This window comes from Mirounga leonina, unplaced genomic scaffold (genome assembly GCF_011800145.1).
Source record: "Mirounga leonina isolate KUSES-001 unplaced genomic scaffold, KU_Mleo_1.0 Mir_204, whole genome shotgun sequence".
NCBI lineage: Eukaryota > Metazoa > Chordata > Mammalia > Carnivora > Phocidae > Mirounga > Mirounga leonina.
Window position 1 is genome coordinate 7,541,870 of NW_023270513.1, and position 27,672 is coordinate 7,569,541.

The window sequence follows — 27,672 nt, forward strand, 5'->3', positions numbered from 1 at the left end:
CATGAAGAAGAAATAAAAGATATCCAGGGCACCTGGGTGGCTCGGTCAATTAAGTGTCTGCCTTTGGCTTGGGTCATGATTTCAGGGTCCTGGGATTGAGTCCAGAGAGTCTGCTTCTCCCTCTGCCCCTCCTCCCCCCACTCATGTGTGCTCTCTCTTCCGCAAAAATAAATAAAATCTTAAAAAAAAAGAAATAAAATATATCCAAATTGGTAAGAAGTAAAACTGTTACTATTTTCAGAGGACATGATACTATATATAGAAAAACTTAAAGACCCCACCAACAATATATCAGTACTAGTAATGAATTCAGTGATGTTGTAGAATACAAAATATACAGAAATCTGTTGCATTTCTATACACTAATAGCTAAGTAGCAGAAAGAAAAATTAAGAAAACAATCCCATTTACAATTATACCAAAAAGAATAAAATACCTAGGAATAAATACAACCAAGGAGGTGAAAGACCTTTACTCTGAAAACTATAACACACTGGTGAAAGAAATTGAAGACAACACAAATGGAAAAATATACCATGCTCAATGACTGGAAGAGTATTGTTAAAATGTCCATACTACCCAAAGCAATCTACAGATTCAATGCAATCCCTATCAAAATACCAACAGCATTTACCACAGAACTAGAACAAATACCCCTAAAATTTGTATGGAACCACAAAAGACCCCAAATAGCCAAAGCAATCTTGAGAAAGAAGAACAAAGCTGGATATATCACAATCCCAGATTTCAAGATATACTACAAGGTTAGGTAATCAAAACATTATGGTACATATACATATACAGACACATAGATCAATGGAAGAGAATAGAGAGCCCAAAAATAAACCCAGGCTTATATGGTCAATGAGTCTATGACAAAGGAGGCTAGAATATACAAAGGGGAAAAGACAGTCTCTTCAACAAATCGTGCTGGTAAAACTAGACAGCTACATGAAAATGAAACTAGACCACTTTCTTACATCATATACGAAAATAAACTTAAAATGGATTAAAGACCTAAATGTGAGACATGAAACCATGTATCTAAAGGAAAACATACACACTAATTTCTTGGACATTGGCCATAGAAACATATTTATGTATATATCTCCTCAGGCAAGGGAAATTAAATAAAAAATAAATTATTGGACTATACCAAAATAAAAAGCTTTTGCATAGTGAAAGAAACCAACAAAATGAAAAGGCAACCTACTGAATAGAAGATATCTGCAAATGACATATACAGTAAGGGGTTAATATCCAAACTATATAAAGAACTTACATAACTCAACACCAAAAAGAACCAAACAATCCAATTTAAAAATGGGCAGAGACGGGGCGCCTGGGTGGCTCAGTCGTTAAGCGTCTGCCTTCAGCTCAGGTCATGATCCCAGGGCCCTGGGATCGAGTCCCACATCGGGATCCCTGCTCAGCAGGAAGCCTGCTTCTCCCTCTCCCACTCCCCCTGCTTGTGTTCCTGTTCTCGCTATCTCTGTCAAATAAATAAAATCTTAAAAAAAATAAAAATAAATAAATAAAAATGGGCAGAGAACCTGAATAGACATTTTTCCAAAGAAGACATACAGATGGCCAACAGATACATGAAAAGATGCTCAACATCACTAATCATCAGGGACATGCAAATCAAATCCATAATGAGATATCACCTCACACCTGTCAGGATGGCTCAAATAAAAAAGACAAGAAATAACAAGTGTTGGTGAAGATGTGGATAAAAGAGAACCCTTGTGCACTGTTGGTGGAAATGTACATTGGTGCAACCAGTATGGAAAACGGTATGAAGCTTCCTCAAAACATTAAAAATGGAAATATCACATGATCCAGGAATTGCACTATTGAGTATTTACCTAAAGAAAATGAAAACACTAGCTAGAAAGGATATATGCATTCCTATTTATTGCAGAGACATCTATAATAGCCAAAATATAGAAGCAACCCACATGTCCATCGATAGATTAATGGATAGAAAAGATATGACATGTATGCATGTATGTACACACACACACACACACACACATATTACTCAGTCATAAAAAAGAATGAAATTTTGCCATTTATGACAACATGGATGGACCTAGAGGGTATTATGCTAAGCGAAATAAGTCAGACAGAGAAAGACAAATACCATATGATATCACTTATATGTGGAATCTAAAAAACACACCCACAAACAAACAGACTCAGAAATACAGAGAACAAACGTGGTTAGTTGCCAGAGGGAAGGGCGGATGCGCAAAATAGGTGAAGGGGATTGAGAGGAACAAACTTCTGGTTATAAAGTAAGTCACAGAAATGTAAAGTATAGCACAGTGTATACAGTCAATAATATTGTAATAACCTTTTGTGGTAATGGATGGTGACTACCCTTATCATGTTGAGCACTAAGTAATGTATGGAACTGTCAAATCACTATGTTGTACACCTGAAAGCAATATAACATTATATACCCAGTATACTTAGATAACAATGAATATATAAATAAAACTTCTTGTGGCTATTGAAAAAGATATATTCCACTTTATCTATAGTTAACTTATCCTTACTTAATAAAATAAGCCAAAGATCTTACCATCTGAAATACATCAGAGCCTTCATCAAAATCCACCATAGCAAAAAATATCCTGTTGGTAAATGCACTGGAGTATCGCCAGGAGTTTGCCAGGATCTGGAATTCTTCATCAGCTTGCCTGGATACAATCAGATTTGTGAAGATAACATATAAAACACTTTTAAAAGCAATCTAATTTATCAGCAGTAAAACAGAGCCAAAGAGGGGCGCCTGGGTGGCTCAGTTGGTTAAGCGACTGCCTTCGGCTCAGGTCATGATCCTGGAGTCCCGGGATCGAGTCCCGCATCAGGCTCCCTGCTCAGCGGGGAGTCTGCTTTTCCCTCTGACCCTCCTCCCTCTCATGCTCTCTATCATTCTCTCTCTCATTCAATAAATAAATAAATAAAAATCTTAAAAAAAAAAAAAACCAGAAACGAAGCAATAGCAGTTTTTCCAATTGGGGAAATATTTTGAGAGATATAGAGACAGAGACGGAGAGGGAGAGGGAGAGAGAGAGAAACAAACACCAGTCAGGTTCTGCTGACAGGGTTAGGACAAACCTTGGAAAATATTGCCATTGTTTTGGCATAAGAGAAGCCTTATCCTAAGTGTTGGGGATTTCAACAGAAAGTAGTTACTTGACTAAGCTTCACACTTTGTGCTTGTTTCTTATCTCAAAGCTCTTTAAGTAGTCATTGGTAAAATCCAGCTAACTGTACAATTTTTTTTAAAGATTTTATTTATTTATTTGAGAGAGAGAATGAGATAGAGAGAGCATGAGAAGGGGGAGGGTCAGAGGGAGAAGCAGACTCCCTGCTGAGCAGAGAGCCCAATGTGGGACTCGATCCCGGGACTCCAGGATCATGACCTGAGCCGAAGGCAGTCGCTTAACCAACTGAGCCACCCAGGTGCCCCAACAATTTTTAATACTCTAAATTTAAGTGTTCAAAGACAAGGTTTAAGTATTTCCAGAGAAAGTAGACTATAATAGTAACCCATTTTATAAATCTAACATATAACATGCTATTATTTAGTAAATAAAAATACAGTCAGATGAATTATTAGGGTGAAAGATAAAAAGAATCTAGGGAATTGAGATTAATTGAAACCTCAAGTCATGTTTGACTTTTTCCTTATTGCCCGTATGCTTTCAGTTTCCAAGATGTGATAATTCTTCATTTGTGATTATCTTTTAACTCCAACCCTTCCCATTTATTTATTTTTTAAGATTTTTATTTATTTATTTGACAGAGAGAGACACAGCGAGAGAGGGAACACAAGCAGGAGGAGTGGGAGAGGGAGAAGCAGGCTCTCCGCTGAGCAAGGAGCCCGATGCGGGGCTCGATCCCAGGACCCTGGGATCATGACCTGAGCCGAAGGCAGACGCTTAACCGACTGAGCCACCCAGGCGCCCTACCTTCCCATTTATTTTTATTGCTATCAGCTAAAGGCAGATGTTTAATATCTGACATTAGAATATTAAAATACTGACTCTAGTTTCTCCTCTTCCAATCATTCTTATGCTGCAATATACATCAGTCTTCTTAAATTACTACTTTTTTGAAACTCCTACTCTTCTCCGAAGCCATTGTTGTTTTTCTCCTACCTTCAGAACAGTCTCCACGCTTTTTCACTGGTTATTCAAGGTTCTTTATCATCCAGTTCCAATAAGGCATCTAACTTTTACGTAGCCTTACTACTAATCAATATAAAACAGGATCTCTTAATTCCAGCATTTTATTTACCACCATCTCTGTGCCCTTACACACATCTTTACTTCTAACCAAAATATCCCACTTCTATCTAAATCTGATCCATCTGTATAGCCCTAATACAAATCCTTTCTTCTCCATTAGACCAACCCTAATCTTCCTGTTATATGTCCTCCCTGAAATTTTATAGTATTTATTATGCACATAACCCATCTGGTACTTAGTTATAAATTGCCTTATATTGCCAGCTAAATTTTCACATGTGGAACTCATTTCCCTAGCCATATGATAAGGTAGGGCATCTTATACTTCTCATCCTGATAGCACCAAATATATAGTATTATACACATTGCTGTTAATTTTTATTTTTTGAATGAGTTTAGGAAAATGCGAGCTAATTTTAAATTCGGTCTTATAGAAAGTAAGATACTAATAAAAACTTAGGTTAATAATAAATGTCATTAATTTGCATTTAATACAGAATTATGAAGGAGTTTGTATTTGTTCCCTAACATTTTTGTATACTCCTGATTGCTGAAATGACTAAATTGTGATTCTAGATTTTAAGTTTATGCATAATTAATACCTACTAACCAGCATATGTACTCAAAAATAAGTACTCTGGGATCAAATACCTTGACTATCTCCTACCTCTGAGGGGAAAATCCTTTAAGAAAAGTTAGCAAGTCTTGGGGTAACGTAATGCATATTCTAAAAAAAAACTGTCTAATCCTTCACATGGACCCACAGGCTGTCAGAACTTGGGAAGCCTTCAAGATTTTACTAAATTGGTTCTTCACCAGGTAGCTCTGTCATTTTATTTAACGTGAATTCCCAGATCACACATATTGATCTAAAAATATAAGTTAAAAAAATACCAAAAAGCAAAAGCTATTCTATTTTTTAGTACCCACTACTTTAAATTTTGTTTTAAAGAAATATAGTCCTGGGACACCTGGGTGGCTTAGTTGGTTAAGCATCTGCCTTCAGCTCAGGTCACGATCCCAGAGTCCTGGGATCGAGTCCCATATTGGGCTCCTTGCTCAATGGGGAGCCTGCTTCTCCCCCTGCCTGCTGCTTCTCCCTCTGCCTGCCGCTTCCTCTGCTTGTGCTCGCTCTTGCGCTGTCTCTGACGAATAAATAAAATCTTTTAAAAAAATAAAATAAAGAAATATAGTCCTTTTGTTTAAAGAAATATCAATCTTTGTTCCTAAGATTACTCAAACAGTAAAATAAAATCAATAAACCATTGTTTGATGAAAGTTTAAGTGAGATTAGTCTCCATTTCCAAGGTTTTCAATCACTACAAAATAATCTAGAAAAAAGAAAACATCTCTAAATCATACATCTTTATTTTCTAAAAATGTTCTCCTGTAATTCCAAATTTGGATGTAGCTACCATTATTGCATTAATAATTATCTCTAGCTTTGCATTGACCAGTTAAAAGATTTTGGAACCTATTTCTTCATAAATGAGAGAATACTTGCTTTACTTACCTTCTGGGGTTGTTGTATAAAATAAGAGTATGAAACTGAAAGCACTTACAAATAATAAAATACTACATCAATCCTATTGGCATACATTTATATAAATTGATACCAATTTATATGATGATTATTCAGTTTTTAAGTTATTCCTATCATGGCTACCACAATACTTTATCCTTGCTCTTTGTTCCCCCGACTAATGTGGAAACCAAGAAATGACTCTAAGAAAGGGCAGCATGTGTTACTACAGACATCCTAAGTAAGGTATATACAATAATTGTTTATGTGCCCACTGAACTAATTTGGTTCTTCTGGGATTGAGAAACAGTTAAAATCTAATGTTACTTAATTTTTAAGTGTAGTTGAAAGTTCATACTTGCACACGACACACTGTCTGTGAAGTTGGAGAGCAGTGAACATGACAATAACGGAGTAGTTTCTTGGTGGGGCTTTAACAAGGCGACGGAACTTGTCTCCATTCATTCTTATTACAGGTCTTTTATTGGTCCATTCCATCAGTTGACTAACCTTTTCTGATAACACCATCTAAAAAAAAAAAAAAAGGAAGGAACGTGGTGTTAATGCTCTTAGCATGGCATTTGAAGTTCCTTTTAACTAGGCAACTTACCTAAAACCAAGACTAACACGTAGAGAGGTACACAGAAAATGTGAGAAACCTAAAAATAAAATCTGATAATTGGGCCTGATAATGATAATTATTCTTAAAATTCTATTATTCCATGATGAGATTTAATCATATACTGCCCTGTTGATGTGAATTATTTATTTATACTAATAAATAAAATATAAAATCATAAAACCTTTCATTTGCCAAAGATTCCAAAGAATGTTGAGTTAAACCAGTTAGTTTTGTACACGATTTTGCTTCTTAAAACCAAAACAAAATAAAAACAAAACACACCTATAAAGAAACTGGAGTAGTTGAAACAATCTTTTTTTTTTTTTTTTAAAGATTTTATTTATTTGACAGAGAGAGCACAAGCAGGGGAGTGGCAGGCAGAGGGAGAGGGAGAAGAAGGCTCCCCGCTGAGCAGGGAACCCGATGTGGGACTCAATCCCAGGACCCTGGGATCAAGACCTGAACCGAAGGCAGACGCTTAACGACTGAGCCACCCAGGCATCCCAGTTGAAACAATCTTGAAAACACTTGAAAACAAAGAATAAAATGGGAGGATCACTCCTGATTTTAAGGTTTACTATATAGCTATAATAAGCAAGGCAGAGTGGTACTGATGACAGAATAGACTCAGATCAATGGCACAGAAACAGATCTACATTAAGTATAGCCAACTGATTTTTCACAAAGGTGCAAAAACTCAGTAAAGCAAGGCTAGGTTTTCAACAAATAGTGCTGGAGCAATGGGACATCCATAGTCAAAAATAGGAATCTTGAACTAAACTTCATACTTCATACAAAACTTAAACTGGATCACATAAACCTAAAAATGAAAACTATGAAAATTTTAGAAAAAAAGAAAAAAGGGGCACCTGGCTCGCTCAGTCAGTGGAACATGTGACTCTTGATCTTGGGGTTGTGAGTTCAAGCCCCACACTAGGCATACAGCTTACTTAAAAAATTTTTTGTTTAGGAAAAAGATTAGGAGAGAACATTTAGGATCCTGGGGTAGGGAAAGAGTTCTTAGACCTGAAGCCAAAAAGCATGATTCATAAAAAAGAAAATAAAAAGATAACCTCACCAAAATTAAATTTTTTTTCTCTAGAAAAAACCATCTTAAGAGGAGGAAAAGAGAAGCTACAGAGTGGGAGAAAATATTTTCAAACCACATATCTGACAAAAGATAAGTAGTTATATTTTTAAAAACTATCAAAACTTGGGGTGCCTGGGTGGTTCAGTTGGTTAGGCATCTGACTTTTGATTTCAGCTCAGGTCATGATCTCACGGTCATGGGATCGAGCCCCATGTTGGGCTCTGTGCTCAGTGGGGAGTCTGCTTGAGATTCTCTCCCTCTTCCTCTGTCCCTGTTCATATGCACGTGCTTGCTCTAGTAAATAAGTAAATAAAATCTTTTAAAAAAGATTTTATTTGAGAGAGAGAGAATGAGAGCAAGAGAGAGAGAGAGCACGGGGGGGGGAGGGTCAGAGGGAGAAGCAGACTCCCTGCTGAGCAGGGAGCCCAATATGGGACTCGACCCCGGGACTCCAGGATCGTGACCTGAGCCGAAGGCAGTCGCTTAACCCACTGAGCCACCCAGGCGCCCATAAGTAAATAAAATCTTAAAAAAAAAAAAAGAAATGGAACTTGTTTTTCCAGGAAGGGAACAATAACATGGATTCTAAAAATGCATGATTTACCTTTAAAGCATGGCTAAATTCAGCCAATACTGAAAAAAAAAATATTTCCTGAGTATACCTATGAACAACATAGAAAGAATGCACAAAAATTACTTTTGTAGCAGATTCAGAATAATTCTGGTAAGAGTCATAAAATGAATATGTCACAAATGGAAAACCAAATATAGACTCTAAGCCCATAGAGAAATATATACACTCTCAAAAGATTAGTATAACAAATAATTAAAAGATTTGGGGAACAATGATACTGAGGAAACAGATCACTCTAAACCAGGGTTTTACAACAGTGGCAATACTGACATCTTGAGCCAGATAATTCTTCGTTGTCTGGAGTTGTCCTGCACATTGTAGGATGCTGAGCAGCATCCCTGATCTTCACGCACCAGATGCCAGTAGTACCCCTACCTTCAGCTGCCACAACCAAAAATGTCTCCAGACATTGCCAGATAACCCCTGGGAGCAAAATTCCCATCCTCCCTCATTGAGAACCACAGTTTAAACTGAAAAGAATTTTCACAGTATGATTTAAGTTTTTATCATCTTATTATGTATCCAATTTTTTAATTCATTACTGATCAGAACACAATATAAAAATGTGGTGATAAAGTAAACCAAAACTTCCCAGAGCAAGCCCTCAGCATAATGGGTAATAAACTTTCTAGACCAATGTTTCTCCAAGTGTGGTTGGTATAAAGGAGCTTGTTAGATATTAAGACTTCCAGGTTTCATCCTCTAGTAAATTTGATTCAGTAGGTCTACAGTAGGTTCCGAGAATACGAAATTTTAACAGGTAACCCAAGTGATTCTTTATATATACTGAAGTTTCAGAACTACTGCTATACATTCTCATTCTTATGGGTAGGGACTACATGTTATATAAATATCTATGTATAACACAGGGAAATTAAATAAACATTAAGCTATTCAAATGATAAATAAGAGGGGAAAATATATCATTCCTAATAATAAACTGCTACTTGATGTTCCTGGAATGACTGAGGAATGTGATATATTTTAGATAACTCAAATATAACATCTTAATAATTGAGATACTTTTAAAACATTCCAGTAGTTAATATACAGTGCTATATTAGTTTCAGGTGTACAATACAGTGATTCAACAATTCTTTTTTTGTGTGTGATTCAACAATTCTATACATTACTCAGTGCTCATCAAATTAAGTGTACTCTTAATCCCCTTCACCTATTTTTTTTTCAGATTTGTAAAATCCTGTATTTTTTTTTTATTTTTTATTTTTTCCCCTTCACCTATTTCACCCATCCCCCCAACCACCTCCCCTTTGGCAACCACCTGGTTTGTTCTCTATAGTTAAGAGTCTGCTTTTTGGTTTGTCTTTTTTTCCTTCGTTTGTTTTGCTTATTAAATTCCACATATGAATGAAATCATATGGTATTTGCCTTTCTCTGACTTACTTCACATAGCATTATACTCTCCAGTTCCATCCATGTTGTTGCAAGTGGCAAGATTTCATTCTTATGGCTGAATAATATTCTATTGTATATATATATCCATATTTATCCATTCTTCTATCAATAGACACTTGGGATGCTTCCATAATTTGGCTATTGTAAATAATGCTGTGATAAACATAGGGGTGCATATATCCTTCTGAATTAGTGTTTTTGTATTCTTTGTGTAAATACCCAGTAGTGCGATTACTGGATCATATGGTAATTCTATTTTTAATTTTTTGAGGAACCACCATACTGCCACAGTGGCTGCACCAGTTTGCATTTCCATCAACAGTGCACGAGGGTTCCTTTTTTTCCATATCCTCGCCAACACCTTTTGTTTCTTGTGTTTTTCATTTTAGCCATTCTGACAGGTGTGAGGTGACATCTCATTTATGTTTTGATGTGCATTTCCCTGATGATCAGTGATACTGAGCATCTTTCCATGGAGAGATGTCTATTTTTAATTGGATTATTTGTGTTTTTCTGGTGTTGAGTTATAGAAATTCTTTATATATTCTGGATACTAACCCTTTATTGGATATGTAATTTGCAAATATCTTCTCCCACTCCATAGGTTGCCTTTAGTTTGCTGATTGTTTCCTTCGCTGGGCAGCAGCTTTTTATCTTAATGAATTCTGAATAGTTTATTTTTGCTTTTGTTTCCCTTGCCTCAGGAGACGTATTTAGAAAAATGTTGCCAAATGTCAGACACATTTTCTAGACATATCTAGGAAAAAAGGCCAATGTCAGAGACTTTACTGTCTGTGCTCTTCTAGGGTTTAATAGTTTCAGGTCTTACATTTAGGTCCTTAATCCATTTTGAGTTTATTTTTGTATGCTATGTAAGAATATGGTCCAGTTTTTCCAACACCATTTGCTGAAGAAACTGTCTTTTTCCCATTGCACATTCTTGCATCCTTTGATGAAGATTAACTGACCATGTAATTGTGGGTTTGTTTCTGGGGTTCCTATACTGTTCCATTGATCAATGTGTCTATTTTTGTGCCAGTGCCATACTGTTTTGATTGTAGCTTTGCAGTACAACTCGAAGCCTGGAATTGTGATACCCCCAGCTTTATTCTTCAAGATTGCTTTTTCTATTCAGGGTCTTTTGTGGCTCCATACAAATTTTAAGATTGTTTATTCTAGTTCTGTGTTAAATGCTGTTAGTACTTTGATGGGGATTACATTAGATCTACAGATTGCTTTGGGTAGCATGGACATTTTAACATTATTTGTTCTTTCTTTCTTTCTTTTTTTTTTTTTTAAAGATTTTATTTATTTGCGAGAGAGAATGAGAGACAGCATGAGAGGGAGGTGGGTCAGAGGGAGAAGCAGACTCCCTGCTGAGCAGGGAGCCCGATGTGGGACTCGATCCAGGGACTCCAGGATCATGACCTGAGCTGAAGGCAGTCGCTTAACCAACTGAGCCACCCAGGCGCCCCATTATTTGTTCTTTCAATCCATGAGCATGTAATATCTTTCCAACTGTTTATGTCATCTCCAATTTCATTCATCAATGTTTTATAGTTTTTAGAGTACAGGTCCTAGCCACTTCTTTCACTAGTCCTCTGTCTTCTCTAGTATATGGTTTTATAAAGGAATTTCTCTTTTCTTCACATTTGAGTTGAAAGCTTTCTTGATTGGAGTAAATCTCTAGTACTGAAGAACCTTCTTCCTTAGGGTACCTTTCATTCTTTGTCAAGAGCCCATTGTTTGAGTACTAAAAGCTATGGCTCAGAAATAAAAATTTTGTTTTTCTACAGCATCTTCACTAAGTCACACTATGCACTCCCCAGATATCCCTTTATCTTCCAAAGACAACCTTCAAAAGTAAAGGATTAAAATGTTGCCCATACCCTTTGCGTCCTTCTATTATTTAGTACTTTAAAGTTAAGAACCACAAAGGACTACAGTAGGGAAAAGTAAGAGGTTTATCAAATGAATTATTCAGCAACTAAAAAAAGCAATTGATTTGGAAACAACTATTGCAAATACTTTTTCCACTAACAGCTTTACTAAACATTTATGAAAATATATCCATCCAGTTTTTAATTTGCATTAGATATATTAATTCAAAACAAAATATAGGGCGCCTGGGTGGCTCAGTTGGTTAAGCGACTGCCTTCGGCTCAGGTCATGATCCTGGAGTCCCGGGATCGAGTCCCTCATCGGGCTCCCTGCTTGGCGGGGAGTCTGCTTCTCCCTCTGACCCTCCTCCCTCTCATGCTCTCTGTCTCTCATTCTCTCTCTCTCAAATAAATAAATAAAATCTTTAAAACAACAACAACAACAACAACAACAAAAAAACAAAATATAGGCTTGCTATGGAAAAACATTAACTGTATAAGGAAGGACTTTTATAATAAATTTCCCCCCTTTCTGGACATTATTTTTCGACTCAAATAAAACAAAACAAAAAAAAGCAATTATTCACAATTAAAATACTTACCAGCAAAGTAAGCTTGAACTCTCTGTGCTCTTAAAACATTTTAATTAGTATGACCACAAAATAATCCCAACAGGAAGTCAATTAATATCTCTAATCTTGTTAGCAATAATCAAGTATGATGAACATTTTAGGCCTATAAAGAATTAAGAGGGCCAAGAAAAGGCAGTGACACAATAGTTTAATTTCACTCTACCTGCTTGCATAATATTTATCTAAATTAGCTCTAGTAAACTAGATTAAGTCTTAACAACTACAAATTCTCCTACTGCCCCTGAACATCTCTCATGAAAAATAGCATACAGGAATCCATTATCATTTAAAGCTAAAATCTGATCCTGCCATTAAGATTTCTTCTGAATTTCAGAAGTAATAAAGCTAAACATCACCAGTATGAATTCCTCTAAAATGCACCTCCTTCCCCTTTCCCCAAACTTATTTGACTGTATCTGTGTTCTACACCATCAGGGTTTATTTATAAAAATTCTTGGTATTTTTAGCTTTCTTAATCATCCACTTGTTTTCAGACATTAGTAAAATAAGAGTCCTGGTTAAGCAATACATTTCCAACTCCATCCTTAAATTAAGAGTGACACTGAACAGATCTGGAAACACATCTGGCAGATAACGACTGAAGGAGACAGACAGAGAGCAGAGAGCATTTTTAATCCTTAAATGTCATCTGCTCCATTCTCAGTGTACCTACTTTCTGGACAGGGATAAAATACATTCTCTCCCCTCTCCTTGATGTTTTAGTTTTAGGGGGTACTTCATTTGTTTTGCAACTGCTCCTGGGCCTTTGATTCTTAGTAATAAGGTATTTTCTAAAGAATCACAGAGACTTTTTTGTACATGTGACAATTTCATTTGTCAGTTTTCAAAGCAAGGTCAGAAAATGTAGAAGTTTTTCCAACAATAACCTGCCTTGTCAAAATATGCAGTAATTCTACTTTCTGAATATCCGTAAGAACATCACAAAAAAGATCAACCAAAAAATATTTTACTACCACAGAGGAACACAATCTTATTTTCTAATATTCATCTAATGTCTTCTACATGCAAGGGGTGGCATTAGACACTTTACAGCCCTCATTTAATTTTCACAATATGCAAACAGGCATTTTTGCATTCTACTGATAAAATGAAACTCAGCAACTGGCTAAGGATCATTAGGGTTGCATTAACATATATGCTCTTTAAAATTTTACAAAATTTTTTTGAAAACTGAGAAAAGGGTGGAAATTTATCATCCTAGCATTATTATGATCATTTTTTTTAAAGATTTATTTATTTATTTAATTGAGAGAGAGAGAGAGAGAGAGCGTGAGGGGGAACACAAGTAGGGGGAGTGGGCGAGGGAGAAGCAGGCTTCCAGCTGAGCAGAGAGCCCGATGCGGGGCTCGATCCCAGGACCCTGGGATCATGACCTGAGCCGAAGGCAGTCGCTTAACCAACTGAGCCACCCAGGTGCCCCTATTATGATCATTTTTATTAGGTTTCAGTATGCTATGTGCATTCACTGTTTTCCATATTTCATTTTATTTCTCTATTACAGATTCCCAGAAGTAGACCAAGATATATAGATCATTTTATCAAAGGCCATGCTTTTTCATTTTTATCATGCTGCCTTCCTAAAACGACACCAGATGCAAGGACAAACAACTTCCCTTCTACCACAGGGGATATAATTCATCATAAAAATAAAACAAGTCATTTCAAAAGAAGTCTTTGTGACCTAGCAAAGAGCTTTGAGTTTGGAGTGGGAGCAGGGGCGGAATCCCAGCTCAGTCTCTAGAGCTGTCTTCTTTGGGCAAGTCCCCAATAATCTCTCTTGTTCAACATCAGTCCCCTCTTCCCTCATCTTTCTAAAGGGGTTAATACTTACTCTGCAGGGTTATTGTGAGGATTATAGATAAAACCATTGTGCCTGGCATGTAGAAGGCATTGAATAAATATTAGAGAATAAGTCAATGTTCCCGTGAAAACACTATTGTAGGTATAAATAATCAGGTAAGTAGAATAGCATTACATTCCGGGGCGCCTGGGTGGCTCAGTTGGTTGGGCGACTGCCTTCGGCTCAGGTCATGATCCTGGAGTCCCTGGATCGAGTCCCGCATCGGGCTCCCTGCTTGGCAGGGAGTCTGCTTCTCCTGCTGACCCTCCCCCCTCTCATGTGCTCTCTCTCATTCTCTCTCTCTCAAATAAATAAATAAAATCTTAAAAAAAAAAAAAAAAGAATAGCATTACATTTAACAATAGACAACCAGGACGAACTGGAGTGATTTTTAATTATAGTATTTTAAGAAAAGTGTCTAATTTTTTTTATTTATTTGTCAGAGAGAGAGAGAGAGAGGGTGCACAAGCCAGGGGTTGGGGGGAGAGGAAGAGGGAGAAGTAGGCTCCCTGCTGAGCAGGGAGCCTGATGCAGGACTAGATCCCAGGACCCCGAGATCATGACCTGAGCTGAAGGCAGACGCTTAACCAACTGAGCCACCCAAGCATCCCGAAAAGTGTCTTTTTAAAAGGAATACTTAAAGATTATAAGCCCAGGCATCAACCTATTTAAAGCCACATCTACTATGGTGGATAGACCTGGGAATTAAAAAAAAAAAATGTTTTCAAAAATTGACCAAAAGAAGTATTCTACAACAGAACACCTATATTTTAAAATTGTCTCTAAGTAGTATCACAGTAATCTTTTTTTAAAGATTTATTTTTATTTATTTTTTAAGATTTTATTTATTTGAGAGAAAGAGCGAGCAAGAGAGAGAGCAGGAGCTGGGGTAAGGTACAGAGGGGAGGGGAGAAGCAGACGCTCCTGCTGAGCAGGGAGCCCGACGTGGTATTTGATCCCAGGACCCTGGGATCATGACCTGAGCCAAAGGCAGACGCTCAACTGACTGGGCAACCCAGGTGCCCCTTAAAGATTTATTTTTATTTGAGAAAGAGAGAAATGTGTGTGCAAGCAGGGTGGGGGAATGGGGGAGAGGCAAAGGGGGAGGGAGAGAGAGGATCCTGAAACAGATTCCCTGCTGAGCAGGGAGCCCGAAGCGGTGTTTGATCCCAGGACCCTGACATCATGACCTGAGTACTAGAAGCAGCACAAAATGTACAGGAACTAGCATAAAACTGACTGACCTCGAGTTTTAGTCCTTGTTCTCCAACAAGTAACTGTGTAAGCTTAGGACTCAGTTTTCTTCATCCATAAAATCAGGGAGCATAAATAATATAAATAATTGTGAGTAATCCTGAAAGCTCTAAGAGCATATGGCTCTAAGTCATAAATGTTTCAAAACACAATGTTAAAATTTCTTTGCTTGGATTGCTTAATGGTAAGGAAAGAATACTCTATCTCCTCTACTTGCCACAGTCAGTAAATTCCACAAAGACAGAATCTTAGTTTTGTTCACTTATGCATACCAAGCTTCTACAACAGTGCTTGGCATGTTTGATATTTGTAAATGATTGAAAATGGTTTAAGAGCCTCCAACCCAGCAAATTGCTTTGAATCAATTATTTGGACAATGTCATAAACCTGGCTTAGTTTAGCTTTTCAGTTTAATTCTCACATTCCTGAAGCGAAAATGCTACAAACGTATAGCTCTCAGACGTCTATAAGGGAGTTACATCTACTGACAGCAGAAAGATTCAAGAAATTCTACCCCCGGACCTAGAGTCAAACTTCCCCTACCACCTGATGGGGCCCCTACTCAAAGTAGTGTCAAAACTCTCAGCTATGTACACGCACAGGCCTATAGAAGCCAGGTTGTCATCTACCCCACCCCTCTCAGGCTCTACATCCCTAGAAGACAAGGAGTTACAGTTTCTTCTCTCGCGAACCTCCTAATTCTTAAAAATGGTGAAACTGGAGCCACCAAAAGACACAGAACCAATGGTGAAAGGGGATGGGAAGGAGTACAGACCCTCTCAAGCCCCATTCTTTGGGAAAAGCCCGTGTTGCTGCCAACAGCGTCCTCACCTCCTTCTTTCTTTGGGCAGAGGCTGAGGGAACCCCGTAACTGAGCAGCAGCGCCACCGCCATGTTCGCGGAGACACAGCAAAACCACCAACGCGCTGCCATGTTCGCTTCTCTCTCTCTCTCTCTCTCGAAGCGAAACTTTCCTCGGGCTGGGTCTGAGCGCGGGGCGTGAGAACAGGCAAACCAGCCCCCTGTCCCGCCTCATTGGTCCAGCTCAGCCCTTCTGGGCGACCCTTCACATTACGTCACGACGCTCTACCGCTAGACGCACGCTAAAAGACGGTTCACTTCTAATTGGTCTCCGTTAGCCAATAGAAAAAGGATAATCTGGTGGTTTTTCATTGGTCCGCTAAGGATGATTAACTGCCCCTTTCATTTACGCAAAGATGAGGCGTGTAATGCGTCTGTACAGGCGCATGCGCAGTTGTGAAGCGTTGCAGTTTTTGTTTTTTCCTAGTCCAAAATGGCTTCAGGCTGTTAAGATGGAATGTTTTCCCCATTCATTTAGAAGTACCTTGGAATCCTCCTTGTTTGTGTAATATTCTAGAAAATTCGGACCTAGCCACGTGATTGTTAGCTATCTTATTCCCTCATTCTGCCTCTAAAGTTTTTCAAATCAAGATGAAAAAAGTAAAAGCAGGAAAACAGATACAGACTTATTATCACTGAAGACTTTAAAAAAAAAAAAAAGAACAACACTGTGAAATATTTATTTTTGTTTTGCAGTATTAAGCATGATTAAAACCGGGGCAGAAAACTACTAAGTATGTTGGGTGAGAAAGAGGTGAGCTAGGCGTTCCAGTATTTGCTTTTCCTAATTAAGACAATGAGTACATAAGACAGCATCATTAACTCAAGGATGTAGCTGAAGGCTGAGATGTGATACCCTCTATGCTCTCCTGGCCTCCAAAGGCACTGAAGACTTTTTAAAAGTAAATGAGCTAGAGCTTGTTGAATACCTTCTGTGTCCCAGGAACTGTGCCATGTGTGGTGCACAGAGCGGACATCAAAAGTGATTTTTTTAAAGTTGTTTTTTTCATGACATTTTTAAAGTTAAACTTATTAATTTATTACTTTAAGACAAGGACTTAAATTTCTGGTTATAGACAGCAAATACTGACTTCTTATTTTGTTTGGAAGATGAGCATGAAGCCAAGGTTGTAAGGAAGCATTTCTGTCTTTTTAGTTTTTGTGTCATAATCCATATTCTTTAAACATCATTTCCCCTATGTAAAACATAATAAAAATCCTACATAGCTGAAGAAGTTTCCATTTATTTGGTCCAGGTTTGTTTATCATAGTGGGTTGTAAAACTGGGATAATTTAACTAGAGAAGAATAATATACTCAAGAGGAAAAATACCAACAAAATAAAATCATTTGTCTATAATTTGGATTTATTTCCATGATGTGAAACATCATATGACTACTCTTTTAGGCCTCGCTGGGAAACACATGCACACACACGCACAGAGAAAAAGAATTTCATTATGTTGCAGAGATAAGGATATGTGTATGGAAGGGAAAATAGCTGGTTCTGAAGTGAAAATATGTGATCTGGAGATATGAAAAACATTTTAAGACATTTACAGACACTCATAATAAGAATAATACAAAATAAAAGTATATGGGGACATGCTGTTTGATTCTATTTATATGACATTCTGGAAAAGACAAACTCAAAGGGACAGAGAATAGATCAGTGGCTATCTGGGGCTGGATGTGGGGAGAGAGGAGCCACACAAAGGAAATTTTTGTGGTGATGTAATTGTTACGTCCTTTATTGTTGGGGTGGTTATACTAGGCACTTGTCAAAACTCACAGACTGGTACACCAAAAAAGAATGAATTTTACTGCATGCAAATTGAATGAATAAAAATTAAGGTAAATTTTTAAAGAACACAGAAATCTCACCTATCATGTTGGCAAAAATTCAATACATGCCATCATCAAGGCTGTGGGGAAACATGCACCCTTATACAATGCTGGTGGAAATGCAAAATGGCATATCTATGGAGGTTAAGCTGAAAATATCCAGCAAAACTACATATGCATTTATCCTCTGATAATCACTTAGCCATAAAAAGAATGAAATCTTGCCACTTGTGACAACATGGATGGGCCTAGAGGGTATATACTAAGTAAAAGAAGTCAGATAAAGACAAATACCATATGATTTCACTTATATGTGGAATCCCACTTCTAGGAATCTAATCCAAAAAATAAGAATATATGTGCACAAAATTATTCATTTTAGCACTATTTATAATTTAAATATTCTCAAAAATACCCAAATGTTCAAATACAGGAGACTGATTGAATATACTACGGTACATTGTTCGTTTACAAACTGGACACTGTATATGCAGGGCAAGGAGAGACTGAGGCAGACCACTCTAAGTTGATAGTTTTTTCTAAATTTTTATTTATTTTTTATTTTTAAAGATTTTATTTATTTATTTGAGAGAGTGAGAGAGTGCATGCATGAGCATGAGCAGGGTAGGGGCAGAGGGAGAGGGAGAGAGAGAAGCAGATTCCCCACTGAGTGCGGAGTCTGACCTGGGGCTCAATCCCGGGACCCCGAGATCATGACCTGAGCCAGTGTCAGATGCTTAACCGACTAAACCACTCAGGAGCCCCTAAAATTTTTATTTTTCTTCTTAAAGTATAGTTGACATACAATGTTACATTAGTTCCAAGCGTACGACATAGTGATTTTACAATTCTATACATTATGCACTGCTCACCACCATGAGTGTAGTCACCATCTGTCACCATACCACATTATAAAAATATTATGGACTAAATTCCCTATGCTGTCCTTATCTCCATGACTTATTTATTTTACAACTGGAAAGTTGTACCTTTTAATCCACTCCACCTATTTCACCCATCCTCCCTCCCTCTGGCAACCACCAGCTTGTATTTATGAGCCTGTTTCTGTTTTTTGTTTAATTTATTTTGTTTTTTTTTTTTAGATTCCACATATAAGTGAAATCATATGGTATTTGTCTTTATCTGACTTCTTTTACTTAGTATATACCCTCTAGGCCCATCCATGTTGTCACAAGTGGCAAGATTTCATTCTTTTTATGGCTAAGTGATATTCCACTGTGTATAACACACTTTACCCATTTATCTATCTATGGACACTTAGGTTTTGTTTTTAATAAACAAGGGAACTCATGAGGCTTGTTCTGGGGAGCTGCAAAATGACTAGAGATTCCCACCTGCCCACCAGAATCTCAAAAGTTTATATAGAGGCCTTAACTGGGTTCAGTCACATATGCTGTCCAGGTGGTCTCAACAATAACTTACTTTCTCAAGGCTATGTGGTTGGAATAGCTCCCACTTGGGAAAATTAGGAAGAATGTACATTCCCAAAATGGGGTTTGGGTGAGGAGTATATGATTGCCTGGGTCCAGCTTGCAGGTCAACTGGCAGTCGAGTCCTCTTTAACACCTCCTCCAACATTTGTAAATACCATGGAGTATTTCACAGCTATAAAAAAAAAAGAATGAGGAAGAGTTGTGTAAATGATATGGGTTTTCTTTTTTTTTTTTTAAAGATTTTATTTATTTGCGAGAGAGAATGAGAGACAGCACAAGAAGGAAGAGGGTCAGAGGGAGAAGCAGACCCCCTGCTCAGCAGGGAGCCCGATGCCGGACTCGATCCAAGGACTCCAGGATCATGACCTGAGCCGAAGGCAGTCGCTTAACCAACTGAGCCACCCAGGCACCCAATGATATGGGTTTTCAAGATCGATTGTTAAGTGAAAAAAAACGAAGTACAAAAGAATATACATATTATGCTACTGTGTAAAATAGAAGAGGAAATAGGAAAATATACACATATTTGCCCATTTTACGTTTGTTGGAGGAGGTAATAAAGAGGACTTGGCTGCCAGTTGACCTGCAAAAGGAAACACAGAAAAAGTTAAACCAGAAACTAACGAAATTGGTTATCTACAGGAGGTGGAGGAAATGGAGTGGAACAGTTATGGTGGGGAATGACACTTCCCTAAGTATACAAGTTTTTATAGTTTTTACTTTTGTAATAATGTAAACATTTCTAAAATAATCCAAATATAAAACCAAATCATTTGGTTTTTCAAGATAAAAAAATTCTAAAGATGAATAAGATGAATAGTGGTGATGACTGTACAAAAATGTAGATGTACTTAATGCTACTAAATTGTACACTTAATAATTATTAATGGTAAATACTATGTTATGTACAATTTTTAAAATAAATTAGAGGAGTACCTGGCTGGCTTAGTTTGTAGAGCATGCAACTTTTGATCTCAGGGTTGTGAGTTTGAGCCCCACATTGGGTGTAGAGCTTACTTAAAAAAATAAGTAGATAAAAATTTAAAAAATAAAATTAGAAAAAATTTAAATCATATCAGTAAGAATGTGGTAAAACTTAAATTGAATACAAACAGAAAAAGGGAGCTTGACACTATTTCAAATGAAAAACAACCACACTAAAGAAAAAAAAACTAATCTGAACAATTTATGAACACACCGCTTTGATTATATCCCATTAGTCTAAAGAAAAAAAACTACAAGCAAATCTTAAATTCTGCTAAGTAGGTTTGTTTTTCATAGTAATATGAGTATAGCAATCCTGAAAATTTATTTTGTTTAATACAATAAGCATAAACACTGATATTAGAGCCAGGATTCTCACTCTGGAAGAAGGGAGATACAAATATGAAATGAGGGAAAGTAGAAAAGAGCTTTTGGACTGGAATTGGAGGTGTTAGTATAAATTTATCATTCATAACATATATTCCTAGCTCTATTTGCTGAAAGGACTAGAAGCAATGACACTCCAATATCAATGAGCATACCTGGTACTGAATATATGTTGCTAAATGCCATCTCTAAAAGAAATTAGAGCTTCTTAGAGGATTGGCTAGTTCCAGTGCTGGGCAGGGAAAGTACAAGATGAACCTTGAACATCTTGTGTCAGAAAAAAAAAACAAAACAAAACACGTGCTCAAAAAGAAAAAAAAAATGAAGTTATGTCAAAAAATACATATAAGACACCTTGAAGGGAATCCTACTGATCACATCTGGGACTCTTGATTACTAAAATAAATCATGATAGTAATGGATTATAACTACTGAATCCACAAATCCATATTGATAATGAACAAATAAATTGGAGAGGGGATAAAATTCCTCCCTTACAGTAGAACACCCACTACTAAATATAGAAGGAATGATAGAATTAGGGGCGCCTGGGTGGCTCAGTTGGTTAAGCGTCTGCCTTCGGCTCAGGTCATGATCCCAGCGGCCTGAGATCGAGCCCCGCATTGGGCTCCCTGCTAGGCAGGAAGCCTGCTTCTCCCTCTCCCGCTGCCCCTGCTTGTGTTCCCTCTCTCGCTGTCTCTCTCTCTCTGTCAAATAAATAAATTCTTAAAAAAAAGAGAAGGAATGATAGAATTAGAAAATCACCATATGAAACTTTCATACTAATAATTTGGGCAAAAATCATCAATGGATACAAAAACTAGTGGGTGAAATTTTGATGAAGAACAGGATATTCACATAAGTCGGTGTATTTTTCACGTTACTTATTTTATTACGAAGGGAAAAAACAGTAACTTTAGTTTAGGAACTTGGAAGCCACTCTTTGGACCAAAGGATTAAAGTTGGCAATAATGAGACAATAATGGGACATTGTGTGCTTCCTGACAAGATACCCTAAATAGACACATCTGTTATGTAGTATTCCTGCCAGAAGTGCATAAACTGAATTTAATTATGAGAAAATATCAAGCACACACAATTTGTGGGAACTTTTATAAAATAACTGGCCTATACTCTTCAGGCCATGATCTTATGTTGTGGCCTATACTCTTCAAAAATGTTACAGAGCACAGACTGGTGGAGTCAGAAGGTCCATTACCGGTTCTTCCACTTCCACTTATCACGTATTTACCCACATATTACGAAATTTTTTGCTATTCTTGCAACTTTTCTCTAAATTTGAAATCATTTCAAAATTAAAAGTTAAACAAATTAGTATACAGTAATAGGAGACAAAAAATTAGAGAAGTGAAGGAAGTTCGGGGGGCTCAAAAGAACTGCTAGCCTCTGAAACACCAACTTGAAGCTAGTGCCTTTGATGATTCAATCTAAGATCAGTGTATCGGCTCCTAAACCTGGCTCCAAGGGGCGGGTGGGACGGGGAGAGTTTCTCTCATTCTTCACTAAATACCAGCACACCCCATTTACAAAGCGTGAAACTACATTTCCCAAAAAGCCTTTATCTTTCCTGTCTGTAGAGAGGATTACAATATCTATGGGGGTGTGGTTTTTTACAGGTCTCGCGAGATTTCATTAACTCATTAAAGAGCCCAGCCGAAAGCCATTTTGTTTTTCAGGGCTCTTTGCAAGGAGACTTGGAACGAAGTCGTAGCAAAGCAGCAGCTGCAGTTGCACCGTTCTGTCTTCAGCTTCAGAATGTTTCCCATAGCCAGAAGCGCTCTAAGTCGTCTCCGAGGTAAGCAAAAACTGTGAGCAAATTATTTCCAACCGCCTTTTACCTATTTGTCCTAGTGGTCTCTCGTGCCCTTTGCCTCCACCTGCATCCCGATTTCTAATCCTGAATGCGCAGTCTCCCGCCTCGCCCCAAGTAATTGGGAAGCCGTCCTTAGCATTTACTTAATCACCCAGTGTTTCTGTTTTGGTTCCCAGCTTACTTTCTGTTACCAGAGTCATAGCATAGCCTTGTTTTTTGTTTTTGCTTTTTAAACTCACTTACCTATGATTTCAGGGAAGGAGGTTCTTGGTGGACACTACTCATTCTTTCTAATTTCGTAAATTTTAGCTTTGAGTACATTTACCCCCAAAGAACTTCCTCTCCAATTCCTGTAACTGTAACGGAAGGAAACTGGAAATCTAGCTCTTTCTCTGGTTTCATTGCAAGGAGACAACCCAAGTGGTGGCCATGCAGCTTTTATGTTGTTTGTTGGTTTTTTAAATGAATATTAGCTTATTCGAAAACAATTGTAATTTTTTCTTATCTAAAAGTTTGGCAGGTACAAGGGAATTTGGAGACCAGCCTTATGTATTGAGAATGCACTAGATTGGAAAGAGAAAATTCATTTCCGTACTTGATTTGCAGTGAAGGTGACCTTGAGTAATGTGAGCAGTTGTTTTACATTGAAAGTGACCTTAAGCAATTACCATTTAGTTTCTTTAGCCATCTTTTTATTTCCAGTTTACAGTCATTAGTGGTATTACTAGATTGTGTTCTAAACACTCAAGCAGCTTTGACAGTCACCAAAAAAATAGTTACCCAACTGGTTTTTTAATATTCCAAAAGCCACGTCTGTTATCTCTTTCACTTTGGGCAAATGATTTTTCTCTGAACCTCATTTTCCTGCTTTGTAAAACAGGGGGTTAGCAAATAATTACTACCTCAAACAATTGTTGAGGATTATATGAGATGACCAGTAGGTGGTAACTAAACCATTTCTTGTTACAGAAGAGAAGTCTAAAGAAATCCACTTGGGTTACCTGAATTTTGAGGTCATGAGATGTTGCAGAATTGTTTGGTAATTTTAATTTATTTGCCCTTTGAGCAGGTAGGGCCTTGTACCCTAGGAAAGGGAATTTTTTGTGTTTTTTTTCCAATGTGGAATTCACACTCTCACTTTTTAACTGCTCTAGAGCAGAATATATTGTGAAATGTTTGTAAATTTGCTCATTCCAAGTGTGTCTAAAGGTGAAAAGAAAACCTGGAAGGCAATTAAGAAGAGAAATCATTAATGGTCAAATAACTAGCCGGAAATAACCCATTGTATCACATAGAAGCCATTATATTCTTTTTTTTTTTTTTAATTTTTTATTTATTAGAGAGAGAGAGAGAGAGAGAAACAGCACGAGAGGGGATAGGGTCAGAGGGAGAAGCAGGCTCCCCGCTGAGCCGGGAGCCCGATGCGGGACTCAATCCCAGGACTCCGGGATCATGACCTGAGCCGAAGGCAGTCGCTCAACCAACTGAGCCACCCAGGCGCCCAGAAGCCATTATATTCTTAAATGCCAGTGAATGGGCAGTGTTGCTGTTTCTTTTGTTTGTTTGTTTTTTAAATATGCTTTCCATTACAGGGGCGCCTGGGTGGCTCAGTCCGTTAAGCTTTCAGCTAGGGTTGTTGTGATCTCAAGGGTCTTGGGATCGTCTGTTTCTCTCCCTACTCTTTCTCTCAGTTAAATCTTAAAAAGACACATGCTTTCCATTACATAAGTACCATTTGAGGCTCTAAAACAATAAGGATTGGGGCGCCTGGTTGGGTCAGTGGGTTAAGCATGTGCTTTCGGCTCAGGTCATAATCTCAGGGTCCTGGGATCAAGCCCCGCGTCTGGTTCCCTGTTCCTTCCTCAGTGGGTAGTCTGCTTCTCCCTCTGCCGCACCCCCCCACACACCTTCTCTCTCTCTCTCTCTCTCTCAAATAAAATCTTAAAATAAAACAGTAAGGATCTGTTACTTAGGAAAGAAAAAAAAATCTGGAAATACGTATTTTGCAGTCTTGGCTCTTTGCCAAGCTCTCCTAAGAGCCTCTAGAGGCAGTTTGAAAACTCATTCTACTAAAGTAATAGTAAAGCAAAGTTTTAATGTTATTCTGCTCAGAAACCTTTGCCTCTACCAAAAAAGTGGCCCTCCATTATCCTTTCTAGTTTTATCCCTATTGCTTGTCTGTACACCTCGTCTTCAAACATAATTTGTTTTCTAGAACATGGGGCTTTTTTTCCCTCTGCTTTTTTTCAGATTTCCCTTTCCTACATCTACATAACCAAATCCTACCTGCTGTTCAGAGTACTTAGCTGCTAATCTACTTTTTTTGTATTACAGCGATTTGTGTATACATGTCTCATATCCACCTTTAGATTGGAGGTTACTTGAAGACAGGGTCTGTGTCTTACACATTTTCATGTACCGTATTTCTTTTAGCATAGTGTTGTATTCGTTAGTAATTATTTATTTTTTAAAAGATTTTATTTATTTGAGAGAGAGAGTGTGAGAGAGAGAGAGAGAGAGAGGAGGGGCAGAGGGAGAAGCAGATTCCCCGCTGAGCAGGGAGCCCGACCCGGGACTGAGTCCCAGGACCCTAGGACCATGACCTGAGCTGAAGGCAGACACTTAACCGACCGAGCCACCCAGGCGCCCTCATTAATAATTTTCAAAAAAAAAAAAAAAAAAATCAACATTACTCTAGTTTTTGGAGGGTTTTTTTTTTTTTGTAATTTTAAGGTCATAAACATTTGGTATGCTTTAATTTGAAATTCATTTTGAGTTTACCCTTTTATGTTGTAAGTTGCTGAGCACTGCAGAGTAAACTAGTGAAAATTTAAGTCCTAGATATTCAAATAAATGAATAGGAGCCAAGTTCCAGAGGTTTGTAGTGAATGTTACTGGCATCACCCGTTCTGTTTTATCCCCCAAGATTTTATTATGAAAACTTTTAAGACAGAGAAAATTTGGAAGAATTGTATGATAAACACACATACTGCACTGCATAGATACAATTAACATTTTGATATATTTGTTTTCTCACATATCTATACATGTGTCAAATTATATTATTTTTGATGCATTTAAAGTATACTGCTTTGCTGTTTGCTACAATATGTTTTAACATTGTATTGAACCGCAAAGTACTATAAAGTTAACATCCATTGCTTTCCTGATTAGCAATATCAATTACATGTTCTTTTTTCCTTATAATTGATAGATATGCTTCTGTATTCCTTTTTTTTCTTTAGTTCAAAGCATTCCACAAACAATGGCAAGGCAGAGCCACCAGAAAAGGACGTCTGATTTCCATGACAAATATGGTAATGCCATACTAGCTAGTGGAGCCACTTTCTGTATTGCTGTATGGGCATATGTAAGTACTATTGACTGATAATTTTCTGTATTAGATGTCTTCCATTCCTATTTATTTTATGTATTCAAAATGTTTTCACAGAGTAGTATACATTTCTAGTTAGGAGGGACTTCAGAGATTTTCTGATGTAATTCTGTATACCCAACATGGGGTTTGAACTCCCAACCCTGAAATCAGAAGTTACACGTTCCACCAACTGAGCCAGCCAGGTGCACTCCCCATCATTTTCTTGCAACAAGAAATTATCCCATTTCCATGTATCAACCATTAGATACTAGAAACCAAAGAAACTAGAAAAATTAGATACTAGTTTCCTGGATCTTCTCTTTCAGATTAAACATCCTTAGTTCTGTTAATCACTTTTTGTTACATGGTTTCCAGGGTTTTCACCATCTTGGGTCACCTTCCTTCATTTAATCAATTTCTCTTCTAAAACTCTGCTCCAGAATGGAGTACAACATTTCTGATGGTTGAGATGTACAGTGACTTGCTTTCATTATTTTAGTTTTTTACTTCTTACATTTAACAATCTTCTTACTAGTTGATGTACTTATTGGTTAAAAGGATAAATATGTAAGTTGTTCTTAAAAGATACCAATTAACCTTGCCTTAATAAACAAAAATATTTATTAGTGGGGCTTTTCATTCTTGTTTTAACCTTCCTTAAATATACTGTCAAAATAGGTGTGTGTACTTAATTAGAAGAGTAATTAGATGTTGAACAAATGTGTGTTCAGGGGCACTTTTGGAGGTGGTGTTCCTTGATGAAAGGATATTATAAAAGTGCTCTTTGGCAGTATTTAGGTAGTTGTGGTTGAGTGAAGCAGTGTTTGAGGAGGTACTAGAGAAATGTGGGGTAAAAATTTGAATTAATGAAAATTGCTCATACTAGCCACATTTCAGTTGCTCAATAGCCATATGTGGCTATTGTGCTAGACAGTGAAGATCTAGACATTTCTTGCATCTCAGGAAGTTCTGTTGAACAGTACTGGTCTAGAGAATTAGGACAGCAATTAGCTTTGGCCTACATGGAGGTGGCACTATATCCCAGCTGGATTTCTGTGTGTTTTTAACCTGTAGAGTAGAATGCCTTTGTCACTTTTAAGAAATAGTCTCCAAGGGAGAGTGGACTCTGGTTTAAACGTTTATAACTAATAGCATTTTAATTCTTACAGACAGCAACACAAATTGGAATAGAATGGAACCTGTCCCCTGTTGGCAGAGTCACCCCAAAGGAATGGAGAGATCAGTAATCATCCCAGTTGGTGTAATACTGAATTGTTTCAAAACCAACTCATAATTGATGCCAAGTAAAAGCACTGTGCACCCATTAAAATATGGCATGGTTGAAGAAATAAAGTACATTTGAAACCTTTGTTGTCGGTTTATTTCTTTTGTAATGAAACCAAGCTTGATCACTTTTCATTTATTTAATCTTAGTGTTACTATTTAAGTGAGATGCTTTACAATTTCCTAAATTTTTCTTTTTTAAAGATTTTATTTATTTATTTGACAGAGAGAGACAGCGAGAGAGGGAACACAAGCAGGGGGAGTGGGAGAGGGAGAAGCAGGCTTCCCGCGGAGCAGGGAGCCCGATGCGGGGCTTGATCCCAGTGGGATCAAGACCTGAGCCGAAGGCAGATGCTTAACGACTGAGCCACCCAGGTGCCCCTTAAATAATTTTTCTTTCTGAGGTAGTAATGAAAGTAAAATTGGGCTGTCACCTGGAAGTCAACTTTATAGTAGGCTAAAGTTACAGTTC

At 37.5% G+C, this 27,672-nt stretch overlaps 2 protein-coding genes across 2 annotated transcripts in view; one reads left to right on the forward strand and one right to left on the reverse strand.

The window, feature by feature from the left end:
• MAGT1 (magnesium transporter 1) overlaps positions 1-16,208 on the reverse strand; it is a 58,404-nt gene extending 42,196 nt beyond the window's left edge. The window contains exons 1-3 of the mRNA XM_035028790.1: positions 16,008-16,208; positions 6,146-6,315; positions 2,591-2,708 (exon numbers count right to left, since the gene is read on the reverse strand). Of these exons, the coding sequence (XP_034884681.1) occupies positions 2,591-2,708; positions 6,146-6,315; positions 16,008-16,109 (390 nt within the window). The 5' untranslated portion in view covers positions 16,110-16,208. The remainder of the gene's footprint in view (positions 1-2,590; positions 2,709-6,145; positions 6,316-16,007) is intronic.
• A 6,153-nt stretch (positions 16,209-22,361) lies between these two features.
• LOC118026049 (cytochrome c oxidase subunit 7B, mitochondrial) lies at positions 22,362-27,286 on the forward strand. Its single transcript, XM_035028791.1, has 3 exons — positions 22,362-22,522; positions 25,786-25,910; positions 27,086-27,286. The coding sequence occupies exons 1-3, from the start codon at positions 22,483-22,485 to the stop codon at positions 27,161-27,163; spliced, it is 243 nt and encodes an 80-aa protein (XP_034884682.1). The 5' UTR covers positions 22,362-22,482; the 3' UTR covers positions 27,164-27,286.
• Positions 27,287-27,672: the final 386 nt, after the last annotated feature.

Excerpts from the sequence above, each read along its gene's own strand:
- LOC118026049 (XM_035028791.1), top strand. The coding sequence starts at position 22,483 with ATGTTTCCCATAGCCAGAAGCGCTCTAAGTCGTCTCCGAG. Across the intron at positions 22,523-25,785 it reads CGCTCTAAGTCGTCTCCGAG|TTCAAAGCATTCCACAAACA; the intron begins GTAAGCAAAAAC and ends TTTTTTCTTTAG. Across the intron at positions 25,911-27,085 it reads GTATTGCTGTATGGGCATAT|ACAGCAACACAAATTGGAAT; the intron begins GTAAGTACTATT and ends TAATTCTTACAG.